The 23,798-nt window shown below is 38.5% G+C and overlaps 1 protein-coding gene across 7 annotated transcripts in view; it reads right to left on the bottom strand.

The window, feature by feature from the left end:
• Positions 1-1,033: 1,033 nt before the first annotated feature.
• LOC119741614 (neurabin-1-like) overlaps positions 1,034-23,798 on the bottom strand; it is an 89,614-nt gene continuing 66,849 nt past the window's right edge. For 4 of the 7 annotated variants that reach the window (XM_038217434.1, XM_038217436.1, XM_038217438.1 and 1 more), the window contains 10 exons: positions 23,674-23,775; positions 21,790-21,831; positions 18,632-18,858; positions 17,183-17,377; positions 15,480-15,724; positions 14,427-14,453; positions 8,998-9,248; positions 7,666-7,805; positions 6,121-6,294; positions 1,034-5,651 (listed from right to left, as the gene is read on the bottom strand). In XM_038217434.1, coding sequence (XP_038073362.1) covers positions 5,487-5,651; positions 6,121-6,294; positions 7,666-7,805; positions 8,998-9,248; positions 14,427-14,453; positions 15,480-15,724; positions 17,183-17,377; positions 18,632-18,858; positions 21,790-21,831; positions 23,674-23,775 — 1,568 coding nt within the window. In that variant the 3' untranslated portion in view covers positions 1,034-5,486. The remainder of the gene's footprint in view (positions 5,652-6,120; positions 6,295-7,665; positions 7,806-8,997; positions 9,249-14,426; positions 14,454-15,479; positions 15,725-17,182; positions 17,378-18,631; positions 18,859-21,789; positions 21,832-23,673; positions 23,776-23,798) is intronic. The other 3 variants (XM_038217435.1, XM_038217437.1, XM_038217440.1) reach the window with 3 other exon arrangements.

Here is a 23,798-nt window from a genome sequence, read left to right as displayed (position 1 = left end):
ATTTTCTACACCGACTTTGAATTGGAATACACAGTGCCCTATACAAGAGAATGAAAGATCATTTGAACAGAAAGAAAAATATCCATGTCAATTACACTACAGAATATCGAAGATTTTGGTCATCTACCGGTTTCAGACCCAATAATGATAAAAGACAGGTCGATAAAATAATACACCTAATGGTTAATTAAGTACAATCTTTATACATGTTTGCTGTTGTTGTTTAAATCACGAATTACAAAAAAAAAGAGATGATTCTGAAGAATTATATTACAAGCTTATAAAACCGTTAGAAAAATTGGGATTTTTTTTTTTTACGTATTTTAACTTTTACGCAACGAGATGATAGGAATTTAGTACCACTAGGTTTAAATGCATGTACTCATTACATGTATTTCTCACACGCGTATAATGTACAAATATGATTAAATAATCCCCCTTTTATAGCATACTACTAGATATATACACCTCTACATGTATTGTACACAGTCATGCCACTTGTTCGGATATCTTTTTCGTTATGAATTGGACGCATGCGCGTCAGTCGCTCATTAAAACTTCCAACCAATCACCAGCAAGGCTGAGGTACAACAGCCTTGTGATTGGTTAGGAATACCCAGCAGCCGATCATATCAAAGGATTATCTTACAGCTGGGTTTAAATCAGCACCAACTTTTTGAGCTGACAATTTATTTGTAATTCTGTTTTACCTTTTTCAATCACACTTTTCTCATAAAAAGGGCAAGATCAAGATTACACTTTGACATAAAATGTAGGTCATATGTAGGTCAACTTTGTCAATTCGAAATAATAAGCACCGGTTAAGTTAATTTCCCTTTATTTGTTTAGATCAGAAAGTGGTCGCAACATTATGTATTTTGAAATTCTGCATGAACATAACCTACCAGTTGATTTGATGTAATTTATGACAAAGTGTTTCCCATCACAATTTGGAGAAACGAGGAGAGATCAAAATGATACATTTCCTGTAAATGTTTGTTTGTACCATTCATTAAGCTGGTACCACATTCTCGATGTCCTGAATTTTTTTTTTTTTTTTTTTTTTGGTTTTCATTACAGCCATGTTTTGGGAAACCAGACGTACGGCTAGCCAACTTGGTAAATCTCGCACGAATTTAATACGATGAAAAAGTAATAAAAGTGAAAGTCCTTCATTAACAGCCAAGGAAAATTAGGTAGCAATATGAGAGAAAGAAAGGGACCAATATAACTACAGTAAATCATGCTTAATAAACATGCAGAGAGTACCCCAAGATTCTGGTAAATAAAAACAAACTTCCTGCGCACACTAACGACCACACTAGTTACAAAGGGGAGTTAGATTAACATAGAGGTACTTTCCTCGCCTTCCAGCACTTTGACCCGAGTTCGATTCCTGCCCGGGCCAATATGTGGGTTGGGTTTTCAGTCCCTACCTGATTCCGTGGGTTTTCCTCAGAATAAAATTTCTTCTGGGGTTTTCCTCCCACATCTAAAACTGTAATTTCTTCACACTGTCTTCTCTATATTGGGCCCCATGGGAGACCAGTGGATTCCACTGAATGGGCTACCCAGTTAAAATAAGAATTAAATAAATACACACACTACACATCTGCCTACATATCCAGTAGCATGACTGCTTGCAAAAACACAGTAAACAAAGCTTACCACTGAAAGGTGAACAACAAATTACATCATCTAGATATTTGCTACCAATAAATATGACATTTTGAATAAAAGAGTGATGAATAAGTTATAGAACATTGGGTCCTAAATAAATGCTTTTGCTGTTTGCTTGTAATTCCTTGGATGTGATAGTATTTTATCACATCACGATTTATTTTCTATAATGCAGCTACATAGTATGAATGTGTGTAGAAGAATAAGTTCTGTGCATACTGATCTGCTGCCCTCTACTGGTGTAGTATTTAGTTGCCTTTGGCTTGTATTCACACAGTTTCACCTGTGAACAACAAAAGCGACCCAGGAAAAGGCCACGTGTGCATCTTATAGTCTTGAGCTGTTGTCTTAAGTCTTCTTCCATCATATGGAAACAAGTAGTCTTGGCTCAAGACTGGGGGACAAGCTGATAACAGATATAGCCACAGTTCTGGACACCTGTTTCGTACATGGCCAAAATGATATCACCTGGGCAACCTGTTCCTCAAGGCACTCAATCAGAAGTGTCCACTACCAATTACTGCTGACATTTGTGGTAAAAAGATACCTCTGATGAAGTTGCCTGTAAGGAACATGGACTGAGATCAACGTCATGGAACTGCAGTGCAGAATAAACTGTTGAGCAAATTTGATGAAATTACTCTTTGGCAGTGTTGAAGTCCAGTCCATCACAAGTCCATCACAGGTCCATCACAGTTCTTTCACTTAGCTTGTGATTTGCCAAATGTGACTGAAGAACTTTTGATGGACGTACGAGGACCTGTCAGGACTTGTGAAGGACTGTAATACAGCACTGGCCCTTGGAATGAGAATAAAACACATCCAGAAGTACATGCACATACTGGATACTGGCAACTAAGTCTGAGAGAAAATTATACAGTGTTTGAGAATATTAGCATTACTTAAGCGCAAGTGTATACGTTTCATACAAAACAGACATAAAAACAGACAGATTTGCTGAGATTAAAGATACAGGCTCTTCACATATTTAGCATAATATGAATATAAAAAGAAAGAAAGAATTCAAAATTTGGCTGATTGCATGTACCCATTTGTCAGACATTGAAGCCAGCAAAAAGTTTAAAATCTAAAATAAAAAAATGATATCTGAATAAAACTAAGACTTGTTTCCAATGACTTCAGCAGAATTGTTTGCTACCTAAGAAAATGTATATGAATGACCTTACATTTAGCTTAACAGAAAATCGGTCAGCAACACGTTTTCATAGTACTGTGCTGTACAGTGTGACTATTCATACATCTATATCACATGATTGCGACAAAGGCCTGAACAAAACTCTACAAAACAAAACTCCAAAAACAAAACTATCAAATCATATCAAAAAGTCTATCAAATTTGCTGGAGGCGGCTGAGTATCAAAAATGCAAATAATATCAAAACAATACATTTTGTTATTGTTATTAGTGAAAGCATCTATTTTTTGTATCGTTGCAAATCTACCAATATACATGTAATACTTACTAATATGGCAATATATTTGTTTGACTTTATAATTGTTCGGTACAAAAGGTGGCCAGCACCCTACTTGTAAGAAGTAACAGAAAAGGAGGCAATTACCTGAATGCAACTTGAGCAGGAGACCAAACCCCCCTTCCAAAAAAATGAGCCAAAGTTCCAGAACCAGATTTGATTACTAGAAGACCGTACACCTAATAAAGTTGTAAGTCCTCCAACTACCAAACTCTACTGAATCACAAGTCAAACTTGTGGACCTTCTGCATTTTACAATGCAAAATTATTTTTGATAATTGATCGTCAATTTAATTATGAATTCAAATCTTTTACCGTAGCTCTTTTATTTTTTTACGACACCGCAAGATTTGCCCTTAATACTGCAAAGCAGTTGTATATTTGACGATAGCCATCAGACACAGAAATCACTCCCTACTGATAGAGGGAAGAATTTTGCAGATTTGATATTCTTACTCGGTCTCATAAGCTTCATAAAAAAAACTAAAATGGGAAAGATAAATCAAAGATATTGCCTCTCTTCTGTTACTTGAAATAAATGCTTTCTGGCCCTTCCACCTTTTTTCATAAATGAAACTAGTTTATCAAAATTAAATTTTAATATTATATGACATATTGATCCATTGCACCATATCAACTGTGTATCTGCGGTCATTAATCGCATCAAATTTTCCACTTGAATTAAATAACACCAAGTAAAATGTTAATTTTACTTCAAGTTCAATTTAATCCATGATTGATTTCAGTTCACTGCAGGTGGAAACAAAAAACTTGACAAGGGTTCTTTGACTGAAAAATTCACTCGCTGATTAAAAACGAACGAAAAAACTACAAAATCATTCTATGTAAAAAAAAATTAACGACTTGTTTCCTTTTACGAGAGAATCACGCCAAGTGTTTATCAAAAATAGACGAGCCAATATATAATACTAGTCTGGAAAACAATTTTATACAAATCTAATCTGAGTGAATAAACAAATAAATTGTTTTCTAAAGCTATAATTATTTCCCGTTATATTGATCACTGTCTAAAATATCTACTCTTCTATGAAGCTTTGCTGCAACAAGCAGTGCCCCTATGGAGAATAATTCACAGACATGTAATGCGTACAATGCCATTCATTTCATTTGGAAATTATCAACACGGCAGAAATCAAACACAAACTGTTGGATAAATGCACAGTACACAGCTGCAATAATCACCAATCACATTCACAAAGGTACGCTACTTTTTGTGAAATATTATGAAAACCAGAATGCGAACGAAATATTTGCAAACATGCCCACTCGTATGCTAAGAACACATTTCATTTATATCGTCACTTTGATGGAAAGATGAAAGTTTACGTTAAAGTTACATTTGAGACGTCGCATTAAGAAGGCCATTTTTTCAGTATCAAAAATTTAGCAAGTGTCAGCAGCAAGTTTGGATGTTTTTTATCATGATGATATTAACTACCCCAATTGTATGTTCTTGCTATGCAGTTACTATCTTGCAAGGCCTTGGTGTGTTCTACGATGAATTCAAATCGATTTCTCTATCTTGCTCTCTGCTTTTGCCTCATCAAAAATAAAGGAACTGGAGGGGTACAAGCAAAAGGGTTTAACCCTAATGTTGATGTTGAGCTCCTCTGAAACTTGCAGGTGCACCTCATCACAGGTCAAGCAAGGTCATTCCAAGGTGACTGACATCAGGTCATTCTGAACAAGATCAGTCTCGTCAGTTGTGTTCTCAGATAGGAGAGCTGAGGAAGATCCTTTTTTGTTTGTTTCACAGCCCCTTGAGCATGAATCTGGCATTCTGTGAAAACATTACACTGAGACCTGTCTCCCATATATCCAAGGGTCATCACCTTCGAGAATTCTTGAGGTCATACCCCAAGGTCATTATGAGGTCATCACTGCTCGTAGGTCACACTCCTTGGGACTATCTCCATGTTGTTTGACCTCAGCATGGAGGGTACATTACTAGGGTCATGCTCTGGTGGTCAAAGTTCTGGAGGTCAAAGTTCTGGTGGTCATACTGGAGGTCACTCTCAGGTCATAGTTCATGCATGAGGTGAGAGTTCATGTCACACCTCAAGTTCAATCCTGTGGTCAAACCTCAGGGCACACTTCATAAGGTCGGCCTGAATATCTCCGTCTCCTCAGGTCATAGTTCAATTCAGAGGTCATTCTCCAGGTCATACTACTCTCAGGTCATATCCTGAAGTCACTCAGGTCATTCTCAATAAGGCAAACCTCCCGAGGCAGATTATTGCAATGTATGGTGTGTAATATCTCACAAAAGAGTCTCAACTCTAAAATGACTTATTTACTGGGCAGTAGCAAAGAGCTTCTTGGCAGCTTTTTTCTCTTTCTTCTCCCGGCTTTTGTGTTCCTTAGCGATGGCTTTCTTTTCTTTCTCCACCAGTGCCTTCATGTCTTTGATCTTCTTCGTGAAGAGCTTACGGTCAGCACCGTTTGTTACACCCAAAGTCTGCAACAGGGGCAAAAATTGTTTCCAATGTTCATTATAAAGAAGCAAAGATCACCATGAGCCCAGCCCGTCTTGATTTGTGTGCATTTCTATTGGCGCTTGTGACTGAGTTTGACCAAGATACTGTGGTCACCTGACCACAAGGTGTTTTCTGATTGGTCAATGCACAATGCTTGATTGACAGATAGGAAGTGTCATTATGGACTGTGTGTGTCCCCCCCCCCATCCCCCCACCCCAAAAAAGGAAGGCATACTCTTGAACATTAGTGTCGCCATATGCATGGTGCTTAAATGAAGACACTGCTTGTTGGTGTGTGGTATGTGCAAGTTCAAAACAAAAATATTTGTGCACATTTTTGGACATCAGTGCTCTCATGAGTGAGATGGAAGCCCGATCTTATGTTCATGCAAATAATCCATATCACTGGAAGTTTAGAGAGGGGCAGTGGCATGATTCAAAAACACAAACCTTAAGTTTGGCAGCATCTAGAGTAAGTAACGCTGGCCCGGTTATGTTGTTTGCTGTGAAGTCATTAATGTACTCATCCAGGCCATTACCCATCAGCCACTGGGACACATGTGTCGTGTTCCACTCTGTGATTGGGCGATCCTCGATTTGGTGGGGTTTTCTGCTGGGCTCCATCTGTGACACAAAATTGGGAACAAATTCCAGTTTTGTTACAGAAGCTCTAAACTGGTCTTGTAAGTAAATGGTTCTTGTCCATAAGCAAGCCACTTTGCAGCAACTGCTTATTGGAGTGAACTCATGCATTGATGCAATTATGTGTTACTTTTATCATTTATTCAATTGATCCGGTTGACGTAATCTTGTTGACTTGTTTTACATCGTGTTTGGCCTGTTTCACAATGCGTTTGGTCATTTAAAAATCGATGTTTTCTTTCGGCTTTTATATCTGGGTTTTTTTGTATGATGTACATTATGAGGTCTCATTTTGATTATTAATAACTTGATATTATCTTGACTTATATTTTGGTTTTATCTTTTGTACAGCGCTTTGTGGTTTTTTTTTAAATGGAAGGCGCTATAAAAGTGTTTAATTATTATTATTATTATTATTATTGTACTGGGCCCAACTGTAGAACATGTCAATATGTACCCATAAAAGTTGAATTGAGAATGCTTCCTGACAGTATTATGCCAAGGAAAAGCACAAAGTAAGGTCACTTCATACCACAGAGGTAGCTACAGTACCTCATGGGAGTGGCTTACAGCCAACCATACTAGGCATTTCATGGTTGACTGGATAGGCTTAGATCAACATGTACATGCCATTTTTTCACCATAACACACTCAATTTCTTACTTTTGTAAAACCAATATGGGGAATGGCCAGACAATGAAACACGTCTCCAACAGCGAGACTTCTCACGGTGTTTACCAAAGTTAACCTGCTTACCTTTGAAATGTATAGCACACATGCATCAACAGGATTGTGCAGTATAAGGCTTTATATACATACAGGTCACCGGCAGATACTTGCTTTCGCTCGCTTGAGGCAATGCCTTTTATCAACTACAAAGACTCCCTGAAATGCAGCCATGCAACACTGAACGCATGTGAAGCGGAACGTTGCCAGATAAAAAGATCCAATTTTGGTCAGTCTGCAAAGTTACTGATATGTACCTTTGAATTCTGATGGTTTTTTTTTCCTTTACAATAACGATAAGTTCGTAGGTGCAAAGTTTTACCTGGGAATAATTAAATTTCTCTGCACATGCCTGTCTCAATCTGTAGAACCTAAACTCACGAGTCATGTCACACGAGGCAAAGTCAGACTGATGGCACAGTTCATCTGACTTGCAGTGTTTTAGTCTGGTACATGACAAGTCATGGATTCCCAAGTCAAATCACAAGATATTCAAATGCCCTGTGACAAAGGCATTTTGTTATTCATCCTGTTTCGTGTCACCAGACTTGTAATGAACTTATGATTAATTACTACACTGCTGACTTGACTTATGATGACTAGCGAGGATGAGTTTCCTGTACTCACGCTCTGTAGCGGGGCCGATATCTGGTATTTAGCTGCCTTCTTGTTCTTCTTCTTGCCCCCCGTCTCACTCATGGGCATGGAGTCAAAGATGTCTGAGCTGGCAGCGACTGGTATGGGGCTCTTGCCGATATGTTTAAGCCCTTAGGAACAGATAACAAAAGAAATTGATTGCAAACTGATGACAAAACAGTGATGGAGCCTACCTTCAGCCAATTGATCATGCGTGATGGCTACTATTGATTAAAAGAAAGGATATGGCTTATGGCCCAATATACCAAATATTTAAAATTTCATTAACCCTTACCCTACTAGACCCTCCAACGCATGCCAATATGTGCCTCAAGAAAATCTCCTATGTTTTTTGCATGGCCCTCCAATATCTGCCATGTCATTTCAAGGGTAACTGGACAGGCACTCCAATACATGCCACAGAGAACAATGAGAGTCCTCTGATAACAAAGTGAGTGCCCCCAGCTGGTCAGTATCAGGCACCCTCCAGGGCCTCCAACTCCTGCCAATTGGAGCCTTCACAGTCAAGATAGTTTATCCTCCAATAAACTGCAGCTGGAGGGCATTGGCATAACCAACTGACATGCAGTAAACTACCCTCAGAGAGTAAGGGTTAATCAACCAAATATCTGAACAACTTTTTTTATTTAAATATTCGAACAATGTGAGTGATCTTGAGATGATGAAAATGCATGCATAAGTTGTGTGGTTTCATTGTTTGTCAAAAGCCACATATTTGTTGAATGCCCCTTCCCCCATGATTTGAGAGAATGCATGAGGAATATTAGCTCAAATGTCTTCTTAAAATCGGTCAAATATCAGCCATTCTGCACCCTATTCTATTTATTATTTGAATAAGCTCTTTGTCAGTTTTGACAAGCACAGGTGCGCACATTTGAATATTTGAATATTCAATTAAGTCCGAGATGAAATAATTGAATACTAAACTATGCACAGTCCTACCATGGCTAGACTATTGAGTGTACCGCATGGTTCACTTGTGAAGACAGGATAACTGCACATTCTATGAGGGTGGGAGTATTGTCTCTTAGATCATGGCTATGTTATGGCCATTTAGTGGTAAACAGCCACAGCCATAGTCATAGCCAATTGTATTGTTTCAGACACACCTTAAGAGACTCCCTTAAACTGTAGCCATAGCTATGACTTTGGCAAGCTTGTGGCTATGTTCCTATAGCAAAAAGCCATAGCCAGTATTGTCATTTTAAACAAAGCCTACAAGAACCCCACAGCATCATTGAAGATATAATTTTGCTGGAGGTGAAGACATTCTAAGAAATGTTTCTGAAAACATAATTTCACCTGCGTCTGATCTCTCCACCTCAGTGGTTCCCTCGATCCTTGGACTGGAAGGACTTGGCTCTCGCTGATGCTGACCACCCTGGCCTTCAGCCTCTTGCTCTAGTGACCTAGTGGAGAGTAAGGTCACGCCGAAACCCTCGGAGGCAGAGGCTGGGGGTTGAAGGCGTAGGATGGGCATGGCTGGGGGTAGACCGGACTTGGTGGTGGTACGGGGCGACGTCTGGCCTGACTTGCCTTCACTAGCTAGCTCTCTATCATTACACAGACCAAATAAAAGACAACATTTAAGAGACCAATGGCCTTTGTTGGAGGTTTTCCATTGATGAAATGTAAATATTTCCCTTTACAGATTATTTTCGCTAATTTACAGAAATTACTCATACGTTTATACAGAAATTATGTCAGGGAAGTTATTAAATCTTCAAAATTAAAAATTTTTGGGAGTAGATGGAGAGCTAAATAAATAAATGAGGGATAAATGAGGGCGTGGTTTTGTAGAATTTCCTGGCAATTTGAGATTTTTTTTCCGAACGTATATTGATTTAAGTAACAAAGGCAGGGACTTGAGTTGTGTTTAGTGTGTGCCTAAAAACAAGTGAAGCATGCAGTAATACACAACAGTGGTTGATCAAATTCATTATTTTATGAAGGAGGATGGATATGTCAATATAATTTAGTAATTTCAAATAAACACAACAGTCAAAACTCTATTTTTCAACCAAAATGGTGACTGTACAATAAATTGAAGCAATTATAATTTTAGCAGAAGTACACTAGAGCAGGGTTTGAAATTAGCAGTAGCCCACTAGCCAAATGCTAATCAAAACAGCGGCGAGCTAGTCAACCTATTCCTCAAGTAGCACGGCTGGCGAGTCAAAAAATTATTGGGTTATAGCAAAGATGAAAGGACAGGAAGAAATATATCATTAAATTCAGAAAGCAAACCTGTATCAATTTGTGTCTAATTTTATCAGTTGTTTTAAAGGTTCAATTATTAGATCTGTTTATTAAAATCACTGACAAAATTGCCTCAGAATAGATGAGAATCAGTTGGAAATGGGAAAAAACGAATTTTACTAATACAACCTATTTTCGTCCAAGGTCTCCTAGCTGGATCAAGTCGGTTTTCACATCGCGTACTTGCGCGAGAACGAATATGATAACGACTCCAACATTTACCTACGTACATCCTTGATCCCCCTGATTGCTTGTATTGTTTTGCTTATCTTCTTTTTACTTTGATGTATACATCAGGGGTGGGATTGGGTGGAAATGAACAATCCACAAAATAATCAGCAGAGTGTTTGGGGGCCTCTGAGGGCCCAAGAGCAATGTACATGTAGGGTCTATGGTATATGTATGTATTAGCCTTATAAGCTACCCCTTATTAGCTGTTTCGGCAAGTCAGCTGAAACAACTCTTGTTTTTGTTAAGATTTCTTTACCTGCTATAAGCATTCATCGGCACAGAGACCTTTATGACAGAATCTCACAAATTCTAGATTTTAAAAAATCCCGACAAATCTCACCCCAGTTACATGTACCTTCAGTGACTTTCCAGCCTTTCTAAAAGGCGACTACTACTACATTAATAGAATACTCCAGACTTGGCATGCTGCAACAAAACTTCATGTTGTTTGTTGACTGAATACAAAGTGTTACATAGATGGGAACCAGTGTAAAAAGGTTCAGACGTTTTGTTTTCATGCATAAAAGATAAGGCCCCCCCAAAAAAGTCTCCGGTTTCTGGTATGGAGCTTGCCCAAATAGTGGTGCGGCGACGCGGCTTTTTTTTTTTTTAACCTGATTTTTTTGCTTCAAATGCCGGCTGATGACTGCAAATGGTGCCCGACTAAACTTAGTGCAAATATATGGGAGTCCAGAGAGGCCACATAAAGCTTATTCTCGACCATAACCCAATCTAAAAACACGTTAAAATTGTGCAGCAGCAGGATTCCAGTCAAACCAGTGAGTTTGGCGGTTTTGAGACATCATCTTTCATTGAAAAAAAACTTTTTCATTTTGCCGACGCGCATGGCTACGGCGACGCGCGCGCATACCAGAAACCGGAGACTTTTTTTTTTTGGCCTAAAGTGTTTTTTTTTAGTGGACTATATTTAAGTTGTGATTTCGAAGCCCTTCTGTAAAATATTGTGGGCACTGAGGAGACCTCAGGCCTAAAAAATAGATTTACATTTTGCAGATTCTACTTTCAGATTAAATTTTGAATGTGAACAGCAAATTCAAATCCCTTCAATGATGATCACAAAACAATTCTCAAAGTTGAAATAATCAACAGTGTTACAGGGGCTTAAAGAACCATGATCTCACGTCGGTTTAAAATACAAAACAGAAAGTTCGTTCTTTCTCTAATCTACATCTAAAACATCCAACATTCACTAGTACATCAAAATGAAAGGTCATATTCTGATGACATGATTGTAACAGAACAGCTACAACATAAAACTTACTACCTGTCATCAAAGAATGTAATGACAATATCAACTTTCCTACAACAGAAACTTTGGTTGCATTTTGGCTGTTCCAGTTAGGATACAATGGAGAATTAAACATTTTATCACTTTATAAACAAGGGCATTTTTTAAATTCATCTTCCAAATTCCTCACTTTTTTTTAAAAACATTTCTATCCTTTTTTATAATTCCTAGTCTAACCAACCAAAGCTAAAGGTATAATGAACATTCAAAACATGCTTCAATAATCAAAACATCATGAAAATTTAAACGGAATGGAAACTTAAAGAGACAAGGAGAGTATCAAAACTCTGAAGGAATTAGAAAGAGAGAGGAGTTGAACCTAAGGAGAGATGAAAGAGGCACAGGACAGAAAGAGGCCAGCAAAGGTGATACTTCAAGACAACTAAAGAATTGTAGACTTCTGTGAACTGATTAGTCATGACTAGAGTTTTTAACAAGTTCTAAACTCACCAATAAATTCAAAATAAGCCCAATAATTATTCAAAGTCAACCTTCAAGGGTGCGGCGAAGCCTCGTAATTAATATTAGTGCAAAAGACTTATAGTTGTGAACAATATTATGTGCGCAATTTTTAAATTCTTATGAGCTGTTATTTCCAATTCACATTTAAATACTATAAAGTATTTTAATAGGATTTGAAAAATGGGTCAAGAAACTATAATGACATTGTTTTTGGCTTTTTTCCTTAATAGATGGATGGACAATAGAGAGATTTCAGAGATCTGTATATATCAAGAAAAACATGCATCATCCATAGAAAGAAACAAAACGTTGCAGGCATCACGATCATCTAGACAGCAGGCCCTACAAATGAAATAAAATAGTGTCCTTTCAAAATGATGTCATGTACTCAAAATAAAAAAAAGGATGGTAAGGCCAAAAAAAAAATAAGTCGGTCTCTGGTCAGCGCGCGCGTCGATTTTAATCATGCGCGTCGATCTTTTTTTTTTCCAAAATGTTCCACGGTAGCTCCAACAGCGCCCTCTATTTCCGCACCTCCTCAATTTATTTTTACCAAAGAGCACCAAGGAATGGGAAATTGCACCAAGGCAAATGATCGAAAGCACCAAGGCAAATTATGGAGGGCACCAAGGCAAATTATGGAGGACACCAATGTACATGAGGACACAAAAAAAGCAAAAAAGTACCCCACCTTGTCTGTACAATCCAAGCTTGAAGAAAAAAAAAAAAGCAAAAAAAAAAAAAAAAAGCCGCGTGGCCGCGTCAATTCCGGAACTTTGGTCTGACCAGAGACCGAATAGTTTTTTTTTTTTGGGCCTAATCACGATGTTTGTACTTGGATGCATAGATGGGAGACGGGGTACCTTACCTGATTAGCTGTCTATATACGGCATCCATATGGAAATCTAAAGGACTGCTGTGTTTGTCCGTCCCCAAAATGAGAGATTTCAGGAGGGGTTGGGTGTTATTTTAATATTAAAATATTTACGAAGAGAAAAAAAAATTCTACAGGGGAATAACATTTTGATTTTTCTGCGATTTCGGTAATAAGCCCTTCTGAAATCTGAGATTAATTGAAACAAAAAGTAAAACAAAGAGAACATTTTATACATCAATACAAATTATTCTCCTTTGTTGCATACACATCTGAAAATGGAATTACGGAATTGCAAAACAGAGGCTATTAACTTCACCAGCTCTGTTCATCCATACAGGTGAAGCACTTTTAACCTTTTGTATTGTATATAAATTACCTTTTGAATATAGACCTTATGCGTTAAGGCAGAGTCAGAGGGCAATGGTTTTGTGTCCCTATGATAAGCATGAGTAAACCTTGTGTGCATTCATTGTTACTTAATTAACATAACAAAGAACAGCCTGAGAGACCCCTGCAATGCATAGGGTCGACACTGACAAGACTCCATTTAAGAACACTTCACTTAATTATCTATCTCCAGTAAATAAACATAAATAATGATTTTCAATCATAAAATAGAAGAGTATTTTCTGTTTTGATGGTTGTGTAAGTAGATGTCCGAAAGAGTAACTAGAATTCATCGTGTGCCTGGCAGAAGGGCGTATGTGTGTACGACCTTATGTGCGAACGCGTTATCACCAAAATGTTCCCAGGAAAAGGGCATATGCAGAAAACTGCAAATATTTTAATGAAATTTAAATATTTCTGTCGGAAATTTATACAAGTTGTTCCAAAAAATACGATTTATATTTGTTACAAATTTCAAATTCAAACGATGTATAATACGCGCGGGGGAACACAGGAGCCTTTCAATGCAATTTTCTTGAAAGCGATTTTTGCGTTAGAACGTTCATTTGCCCTTTTGCCGGGCACCCGACAAATTCCTGTTAATGTACTCTTAAGGACACATTTTTCGTCGCATCTTAGGGAGACACTGCGCATTTTGGAGACATTTCAATGTCTCCCTAATGTCACAATTCCTATCTAGAGGCAAATTGTTAGTGTCGCAAATAGGCTAGATTGATTGCTCGTTGTCCAAAACATAAATGTACCAAAATTTGTAGGGGTAAGATAGGGAATAGTTTGGGTTAGGGGTCATTACAGTTGGAAAAACCATTTCCCGTAATAATAATATAAACTGTAATCAGGACAAGATAATAATTATCTTTCCAAAAAAAAAAAAAAAATACCTAAAAGATTATAAAACAACATCAACAAAAACACACTCAGAAATATGGTATAGCTGAGGTTTTTAAACAAGGATAAACTAAAATATCTAAATTATCAAATAGGAAAGTTTAACACACAACTTGGAAAACAGCCATGCTCACCAAACAAAAAGGAAAAATAATATCATGCAAAATCAGGGGGAAAAACAATCACTTAAGGGGGGAAATTTATGCTAGAACAAAAACAAAGATGATTAGAAAGAGGACAAAAAGGGGAAAGAACAGCACTGGTGAGGCAAGGCGGCCATTTTGCGACAAGGTTTACCTGCGTATCCAGGGGCTGCAAGTGAAGCTGATGATAGCCATGTTAAGCAATTTTTTTTGCAGAAAGATGCAAAAAGATGAAGAAAAACAGAAGAGAAAAGAAAAACAAGGCGGAGGAAAGAAACAAGAAGAAGCAAATCAAGAAACAGATTTTTTTCTTTACAGGATACATTAGGGGTTGAAATTAAAAAAAAATGCAAATCATTATTGCAACAACCAAGAAAAACTGGCTCAGTTTGAATTATTTATTCATTCGCTTGAGATGATGCAGTGCCAAAATAATCTTGCAAAACAGACAATAATAAAACAGCTTTAGAGGTACAGCACAATCGTTCAATTAACCCTAACCACCCCAATCAAAATCCAACTGCATGTTTTGTTGGAATCTGTTGGAGTGAGTACTGCACTAGTAACTGATTATGCTTTACATGGGGTCAGGCATACCACCATAATCAGAGTCCAACAGTTTGGGTGTTGAGTTTACCATATGGTGTTGGATTTTGCAAGAGTGAGGAAGGTTCCTAGTAAATCACTCAAGGGGGTTAGGGTTTGAAGTTAATTTCTGTGATGGTTGTCATTTGGGACACTAGAAATGTGACTCTTCAAACACTGACTAAGTTTGGTTTGTTTTGGAAACAATTGATTGTAAAAGTGGAATTGTTAAAACCTGAAGACAAGGACATAATTTGTCATGCTATTAACAGAATGTCTGGCTTGCCATGAACTCAAATGCAACATGATGCAGCAGCGTTAAAGATAAAAGCCTGCGGTCAGCTTTGACTGCTTAGTTCCTTACAAGCAGTTACTGATAACTAACTGCATATTCCTCGCATTTAATATCAAGTAAATTACTTTGAAACAAAATTGGATATTGTTATTTTACACATGTTTCAGATGAAGAGGCAAATTCTTTTAAAGTTACTTATGATCAAAGTAAAAATGTGATTCATTCCACAATCCTAAAATTGAAAAAAAAAGTCCCTTTCAGCAAAAACACAAAATGCAGCAACACAAGCCATGAGGTGATAAGAGAAACGAAACGTGATCAACTTACGACGATTCACCAGTTGTGACCCGTATATCCGGTTTACTCTTCTGTTTTGGAGGCACTTTGGGTGATGATCTCCCGTCCCCAGGTTGCACTGTGGTACCCCCCGGAAGCACCTGAACTCTGGTGGAGGTAGGAGAGCCCCGACTGGCCTGTTCTCTGTGTCTGAGCAAGGGGGAACCATTCATAGGCAGATTCGGGACAGAGACCGGATGTCTTCCTTGTCTGGGGCTTCCGTTGCTCGTTGGATGCTACAAATGGAGGGGAAAAATAATCACAAATTTGTTAAGATTTTAGTCTAAATTAAGACAGCATGCTGTGATTCTTCTCATGCAGTTGCTTGGTCAGGCAACCTTGCAAACCTTTGGCTGAATGCCGACTCACAATCGACGGTTTGTGATTCAGTTGATTAAGCAGCTTCTCGCACAGAAAGTCAAAGCAGAAGACTGAAGGCGGCCTGTCGCATTTCTACATCAGGGAATAAAAACATTGCACAAAACTTGGACAAACAACTTACACTGGATGGGTTAAAACTCATGGGACTTATAACAATCATTTGGGTGATTCCGGTCAAACCCAGTTAAGCCTTAACACACGCATCCAAAGTTATGACATAAACGGCAAAAACTTGTTCTATATATATTTTTTTTAATTGAACAAATAGCAGCTTTGAGTTTGATACCTGAGAGCAGAAGTTTGAATCCAACGTTAACTCCCCAACACACAACGCAAACACTTTGTGAAACTGGAAACAAGTATTGTGATGCAGGAGGAAACAGCCTCTCCGACACACAAAGTGAATTCATTCCTAACGTCCAAGTAATGTTTAGAGAGGTGCTCTTAACTTCATACCAGTTGGGATTAAAATCAAGAGTGACCAACAACGCTCATGACGTACTACTAGTTTCTGTGTTTACTTACTGCCACAGGATTCCAACTTTGACATCCTGAACCCCTAGCTTAAATTGATTTACTTCCATAAAGGACAGAACGCTATGAGTCATGACTGAGGTCAAAGGAAAAACAGGCAAAAGTACATGTATTAGTCAGTTTGGAAAGTGGACTGGTTTTGATTTAGAAGGATGAACCAGAATTGAGTCAGGGGGTTTATATTTTGATCCAGTTACCCCTATTATGGGCTCTGAAAGGGAAACATCTCTTGGAGTTTTGCCAAATCTTGGCTTTATCTACAGCATCAAGGGATTTCTGGGTCTGAGACCTGGGTCCCCAGCTCAATATTGGCCAATTTTCTAGCTCAGGAACATTATATTCTACAATAGTTTCAACATTTGAGAGTATTCCAATGGGTTTGATTTATTAAAGCTCCAAAAGTTATTCTTGGGCCTGAGCTAAAGCAGAGGTTTGAAAAACCACATTCTTTCATATGCAAAGTAAAGGTGAAACATAATTGATGAGAGGGAAGTCTAAATCACTATTACGATAGGTAAACCTTGTTTTCAAAGTCAGCGGTCGGTATGATTGACGGGGAAGTCAAAGGGTGAAGTATGTGTACACAAACCAAAAAAGGTTTTAATGATGGTCGACCCGGGCAAGCTTGGTGGTCAAGTAGTTAAAACACCTGCTCTAGAAAGCAGGAGGTGGTGGGTTCAAATCCCACTCAGACAAGCTTGCGACAAGCTTGTGACAGCACTGAGAATATACCCCTTACAAACTGACGTCATATTATGATCAAGCTTGGTGTCCATTACCTCTTCTGTGATCGGCTGCTTCATGATCAGATTGCCAGACTGCAATGCATTCTGGGCCAGGTGGGCTTTGGTGGGTTTCTTTCGGCCGGCCAGCATGCTGTTGTTACCAGTGACCAGCTGTATCTTAGATTTCTCCATGCTGGTATCCAGCATGTCGGTGTCTGGAATGTGCTCAAACCACTCCTGCTGCTGTTGCTATGGAGACAATCAATTGGGCGGGAAATGAGGTCCTGATACGCAGTGACAAATAAATTGTGCTAATTTACTTTTTGCTGTTATCACCACTGAGATACAATCTTCAATAGGGGAAGTTCCAAAGTGGAAAATTAAGTGGAATATAGTCAAATTGTTCAGAAATCAAGAGTCCATCATTATTTCTAACTTAAGAACCGCCACTATTAATAAACAATGAGATAAATAACAGGTTCCGGAAAGCCAATATGCCAAACCATTACCATAATGACCAGTATTAAACAAACTGTGTAGGAGTGACATTTTCAATGAATACGTCACAAGAACAAATGCAAAGTTTTCGAATTGTTTGACCTACAAAAGTTCAATGGTGACATTTGATTGCGCATTGCAGGTGTCTCTTTTTTTACACGACCCACGCAAATCCATTAGAAGTCATGCATCAATTGAATGTCAAAGTCTCTTGTATTGACCCACACAAATCCAAAAACGACTGATAGTGTACTGTCTGAAATGTTAAGTTTCCCCGGGCTCTTTTTAGAACCTCACAAAAAAACTTGTCACATGGTGCTACCATAAATTTGTACCTTAATCCATAAAAGAATTAACGTTATTTATATGTAAATGTTGAATGCAACATTTGAACAAAAAGATTTCTTTATTTGACCAAAACAAATCTCTTGAACAACTTGCGTCAATGGCCTGTAACATTTCTCCTTGTAACCCACACAAATCCATCAACTGAAATGCGTCATTCAAATGTAAAAGTCTTCTCTTCTTATTGGACCCATGCCAATCCATTAACGCTACTCCAGTCTAAACGTTCTCCCACATTCCTAGATGACCTATCTTCAATGACTCCCCCATACACACTTATCTTGGCAATCCCCCACCCCCCCCCCCCCACACCCTCGGGCAGTTTCCTGACTTCCGTTTCGTATCTCTCCAGACCGGAGACCTGGCGTGATAACACACATGTGTATATGAGGACAGGCAACGGACCCATGTTTCTATTATCTTATTGGTTGCTATGTCTTGGCTGTGCCATCTCCCCTTTAGTTTGATTGGCCTACTTCTCCTGCACACTCATGCATCATGATTAATGCAGCAGCGTACTGGTACACGCGTAGATATTTATATTAGGTTGAACCCTACATCCTAGGTTAATCTGACAATCGACGCACTGGCTGTTATCAGATTTGAAATGGCCTGCCATGGCCCATCATTTTGAGTCAAGTGTTCAGACTAGCATCTCACCAGCATGTGGGCTTCTTTCAAGTCAGCCTCTAGACTCATCTCAAGCTCAACCTCCTCCAGGTCCTGCGACACGTCGTAACCTCCCTCGTTTCCTGAAGAATCTTCGTCCTCTCCATCCTCCTCATCTTGCCCCTCCGACTCTGCCTCCCTGTCCGGATGCACCTCCTCCACCTTAGTGGGCGGAGCCTGAGAGAAGGTCCTGCTGCTCTCCAGAGGGATGATGGAAGCTGTGGTAAGAAATTCAAAAACATGATGTTGCGACTTACATTAAACCCCTGGCACCGTTGAAAGAGTTGTTGATCAATTTTGCTTAGACCTGTTTATACAATTGGTTATCATTCCTGTTGATTTGGCATTGGTGTGTTTTCATGATCTGCTAACCACAAAATTATGTGCTTAGATTGCCATTCTGTGTACAGCTTATTCACTAACTCAGTTATTACCCGATCCTTTGTTACTGGATGTATGCAAACGTGCAAGCTAAATTCCTTGTTAACCTGTGAATATGCTGGCCGTACAGTAAATATATTTCATCCAAGCACAATGTACATGTAGATGTATGCCAGGCATTTTTTTTCACTAAATGGTATGCAGAGCATTTGAATTGGGCCCAGGTCTTGTGAACATATCAAACGTTATGGTGCCTGCTCGAATTTCATCTGATTCTTGCAGATTTTAATAACTAGTTTTCATTAGATAATGATTCCTGTTGATTTCGTTAGGACTGTTGCAAGCCTTGATTACGGCTGCATTACTCCACTATGGTCAGCAGCAGTGCAGTGTCTTGACGTCAGCCGCTTCCAAAGGTGCATGTACACGTATACTTGCACCACTTCTTAATATGGATGCTGCAAATAACTCCTACAGGCTTGGCAATGCCTCTCACAGATTTTAAAGGCATACCTGACAATGACTCTTTGATGATTTTGATGAAAATAAGTCCTAATACGAGTAATAACAGTCTGAAGCAAGTGATGATAAAATTATACTTTAAACCACTGAGGTCTAACTACAGGTCGATCAAATACAAATTAAATGGATTGAGACTACCAACTACAACAGGGGGTGGGATGGGTGGGGCTGGGGTGGGGTGGGGTAAGGGCAAGGTACATGTAACAGAGGGAGGCTTTCAATGGGAATATACAAAATGGAATATTTGTTAACCTACTAAATGAAAAGAAAGAAGCAAAGGAACTTTGATATTTTCCAGACAACTTTCACCGATCACATGCAAAATGAATCAAAAAGGGTTTTCAAGCCAGAAAAAAAGGGAGGGATGTTAATCTTCAAGACTTCATGCAAAACAAACATGCAGGTGCGAATAAAAAAACTAAAAGCCAAAACAGACAAATCTTTCTGAAGAATACACATCCTACAGTGATTATACAAGTTAATTTGATACAAGCAATTCTAGAATGTTCCATTCTTGCCGTCATATTGTGAAAGCAATTGTCATTTGGATAGAACTAACAATCTGACAAAGACATGCAGAGGGAGTTGATTTTAAGGAGCCATTTTCAATATTTGGGAGCAATTCTTTCCTTTGCCAAACTCTTGCGTTCTTATACCACTTGTTGAAAGAGTGGTTAGTGCTGTGTACTCCCAGCTACACCTGCTTACTTGCAAGGCTTTGATTGGTGCAAGGTGAACGGTGGTGAACTGATGATTTCCACTGATGATTTGCTTGACAAGCGGCAATAATCCACGTCCACGGGTACATCTATAGCCCAGGGGAATCAATGTGCATGAAGTGGATACCAGACAGAAGGAGAGCATGTAACATTTACGTTATCAACCGTGCAATCAGTGAGCTGCGCGTCCCAAGCTATTACCCTGACATTTAGGAGCAGCGACTGACCAATTTGCAGGGAGTAATCAGACCGGTGTCTTCTTCATAAACTAGTTCACAAACACAGATTCCTAGGCGTCAGTGTTCTTGGACAGGCTTATTTACTGGGGCATACAAGGAATCTGTCATTAAATCCTAATCAAACCTAAATTGTATCATTTTCTTTTGGAAGGCTTTGAGTTGACTACACTTAGAGGGAAGGTTGATTTGACATCGGTTGAGTTTGAAATTGAAATACAAAGTGCATTGGATAATTAGTTTGAAATGCCACACAGTGTAATTTGATAAGTTTGATGTTGCAGGGTTTTTTTTTTTGGAGGGAAGAGATTGGATAAGATGGATGAAAAAAATGTGTTTTCAATTACATTGGTTCACTTAATCTACAACATAATTAATGTTGGTGTACTATCTGGGTTGACATTTTCAACATTATTTAGTTCATACAAAAAAGACAGTCCAACCTTGAGGTCAAAGGTTACGAATGACAACTAATTGTTTTCAATATTAAGTGAGTATCAAATGAGGAAAAAATGTATTTAAAATTTAAATAGAAATCCAATTATCTTTACTGGATTAACTTATGAGGGAAAAAGGTCTATTTAAAGTTAATTTGATTAGAATTGTCCTACTTTACATATCAGTAGAGGAACCTGTCAATTAATTGAGCTAATCAAATCCCTAGTTTTGCATTTAGATTGGGTGATACGATCCATGGATCAAGATGGCAAGGTCCATTCAAATTGGGGGATTGGAAATTAAGAGCGTGGCATTATCGAGTTAAGAAAAATCCTGCCTGCTCCACATGTTACTTAAAATAAAGTTCATCTCCATATGAATAAATAAAAGCATTCAGTTTAAGTCTAAGATTGCCTGGGATTTAATGATTAAAGAGCTTAACAGTTTCTTATTTGCTGGTGGGAGGTATTTCATAATACAAAATCACACCTGTTTCTTTCAATATGGAACATTTCAAACGAAAAAAAAAAATTATTAGGCCCAAATGGGAACAAGGTAAGCAGTTTCATTATTAGTCTGTTAAATTGGTGGTGATAATAACGACAGCTCAGGCATAAAACATGCAAATGGAAGTCACAAAAACTACACATTTCCAAATTTTCTAAGACTGTTGCACAATGTTATTCAAGTGTTTGATGGCAAACATGGGATATTGGAAATGATGGATTCAGCTGATCCAAGAAAATAGTGCATGCCACAGACTTTCGACTTTCAACACAAAAACATCTAGAATGCAACACGACGACAAAGAATGCGAGAGAGAAAAAATAGAGTGTTGGCGAGTTCAGCTTACCACACATTAACTGGTCACCGTCAAAGTCCCATTCCCACTCAACTACAAATATAAATACCGGTGTGCGTTGGAAGGGAAGTGAAAGAGAGGTAAAGGGCAAGAAGTGAGCGGAAATGATAAGCGAAAAGACCGTAGGAGATTGGTTAAATATGAGAATGAAAATTGACTAATACGAGACTAGTAGGTGCAAGTGAATGATGAATACCCAGAAACCATAAAAGTAACTAAAAGACTCATCTACTCCAAGGGTTTTCCGAATCTGGCCTTGTCTCCGGTTTTTGCCTTCATCTCTTTCTTCAGAATCATTTAGAAGTTTTGAAATGTCCACACTAATTGGAAATACTTTAAGATGCGGCCTCATATTAAAAATTTGACTTTCCTTCAACAGAATCAATAATTGAACCATGGCCACAAAAAGTTGGAATCCTAAATATCTCCTGCAGCTGATAGTATTCAAGAACTATGATCTCAAGGGAATGCTTTTTTGTTGCTGTAAATTTATAGGGAAACTATGCACAGATTGTCGAGGGTAAGGTATGCCTGCTGCCCTCTGGTGTTCAGAAATGACCAGGTGTAAGTAAAGATTTCACTGCCACATCAGAACTGTGTAGGCCTACCGAATATCAAAATAAAGTCCACGAATGAAACAACCTCCATGCACTAGTCATGTCTCAATTGTGAAAGACTGATGTGGATTTAGCCATGTACAAGTTAAATTGAATGATGTTGATATTTTTGTTACAAATACGTTTATCACATTTGGGTATGGATTTCAATTCCTCAGATGTAAAACACTGTTGCAGGTTTGCGGTCAGCCAAAAAACAATCACAAGTCAATCACAAGTCAATCACAAGTCAATCACAAGTCAATCACAAGTCATCCAGTCTCAAGTTACAAATTAAGCAACTTGTTTTTCTAAGATCACTGCCTATATTACTTGTGAGTTGATTACTTCAGTGCAAGTCCGATCTGTTACTGTACCCATAGAGCTGGGTCCTAGCTTATGTTCCATATGATATGAGGGTAAGCCACTGGCTGTGTATGAATTGCCTATGGCTGGCAGTAACACATGTCTATGGGAAGTGACTTAGCCATAGCCATATAATTTTGGACGCAGTTCAAATGTACCAGGAACCTTCTGCTGTTGAATATTCATGGTATTTGTGGCAACTCTTGAGCAATGTGACGAGTATTTGTGTTGGACTTCTTATGTTATCGTGCAAGAGCTTGCACTAAATCATGTGATACAGCAAAAATGTCTTTTCAGTCGATTTAATTCAAAATGTCAACATTTCAACAAGAGTTTCCAGTTTTATTCAAAGTTGAATCACAAAGGGCATAGCCTCATACCAGTTTGCTTGCAAATGGCTTGTTGCTTCTAATACTTGTCATGCAAAGATTCCCAAACATCTACCCACAAATTGTCAGCTACTTTGTCCCTGGGGAAAGAGCCACTATGCTGACATGCATGAACTGCCGAGAATACTTTTTAAAACCTACTCCAGTCTGGTTTTTATTAATGACTTCTTAAAATGAGAATGGTACATTTTTGTGCATAATAATAGATTATTTTCGAATATGTAAAGGAATCTGTGAGAAATCAATCAAGCAACGTTTTTTTGGGCCCAGCCTCCCCCAAACAAACACACTATACACCAATTTACATCATATGTAAGCTGTGAATAAATCTTTAAGAATGTTTGAACTTATATCATTAATTTGTGTGAGATGTGCACCTATATGAAGGGTTGAAAGTTAAAGGTGCTCTCATGTTCTGTAAATGAACTAATCAATGAATATACATGTATGTGAGCTAGGCAGGGAGTGGAGATGAATGCCTGTTGGATGAAGGTGGGAAATGGAGGGGCGGAGTTTGGTCTCACCTTCGGGGGAGTCATCCATGAGGATGGCTTTGCCACCCGCTGCATCCAGAATCTCTTCAAAGGACGGTAAGCCAGATTGGCGGATCAAGATGACACCTTCATCTGTGCAATGGTTTTGAGGGGAG

Source organism: Patiria miniata, unplaced genomic scaffold, assembly GCF_015706575.1.
Source record: "Patiria miniata isolate m_02_andy unplaced genomic scaffold, ASM1570657v1 HiC_scaffold_5, whole genome shotgun sequence".
Taxonomy (NCBI): domain Eukaryota; kingdom Metazoa; phylum Echinodermata; class Asteroidea; order Valvatida; family Asterinidae; genus Patiria; species Patiria miniata.
Note: the sequence above shows the minus strand (reverse complement) of the source record. Positions and strands in the feature narration are given on the sequence as shown.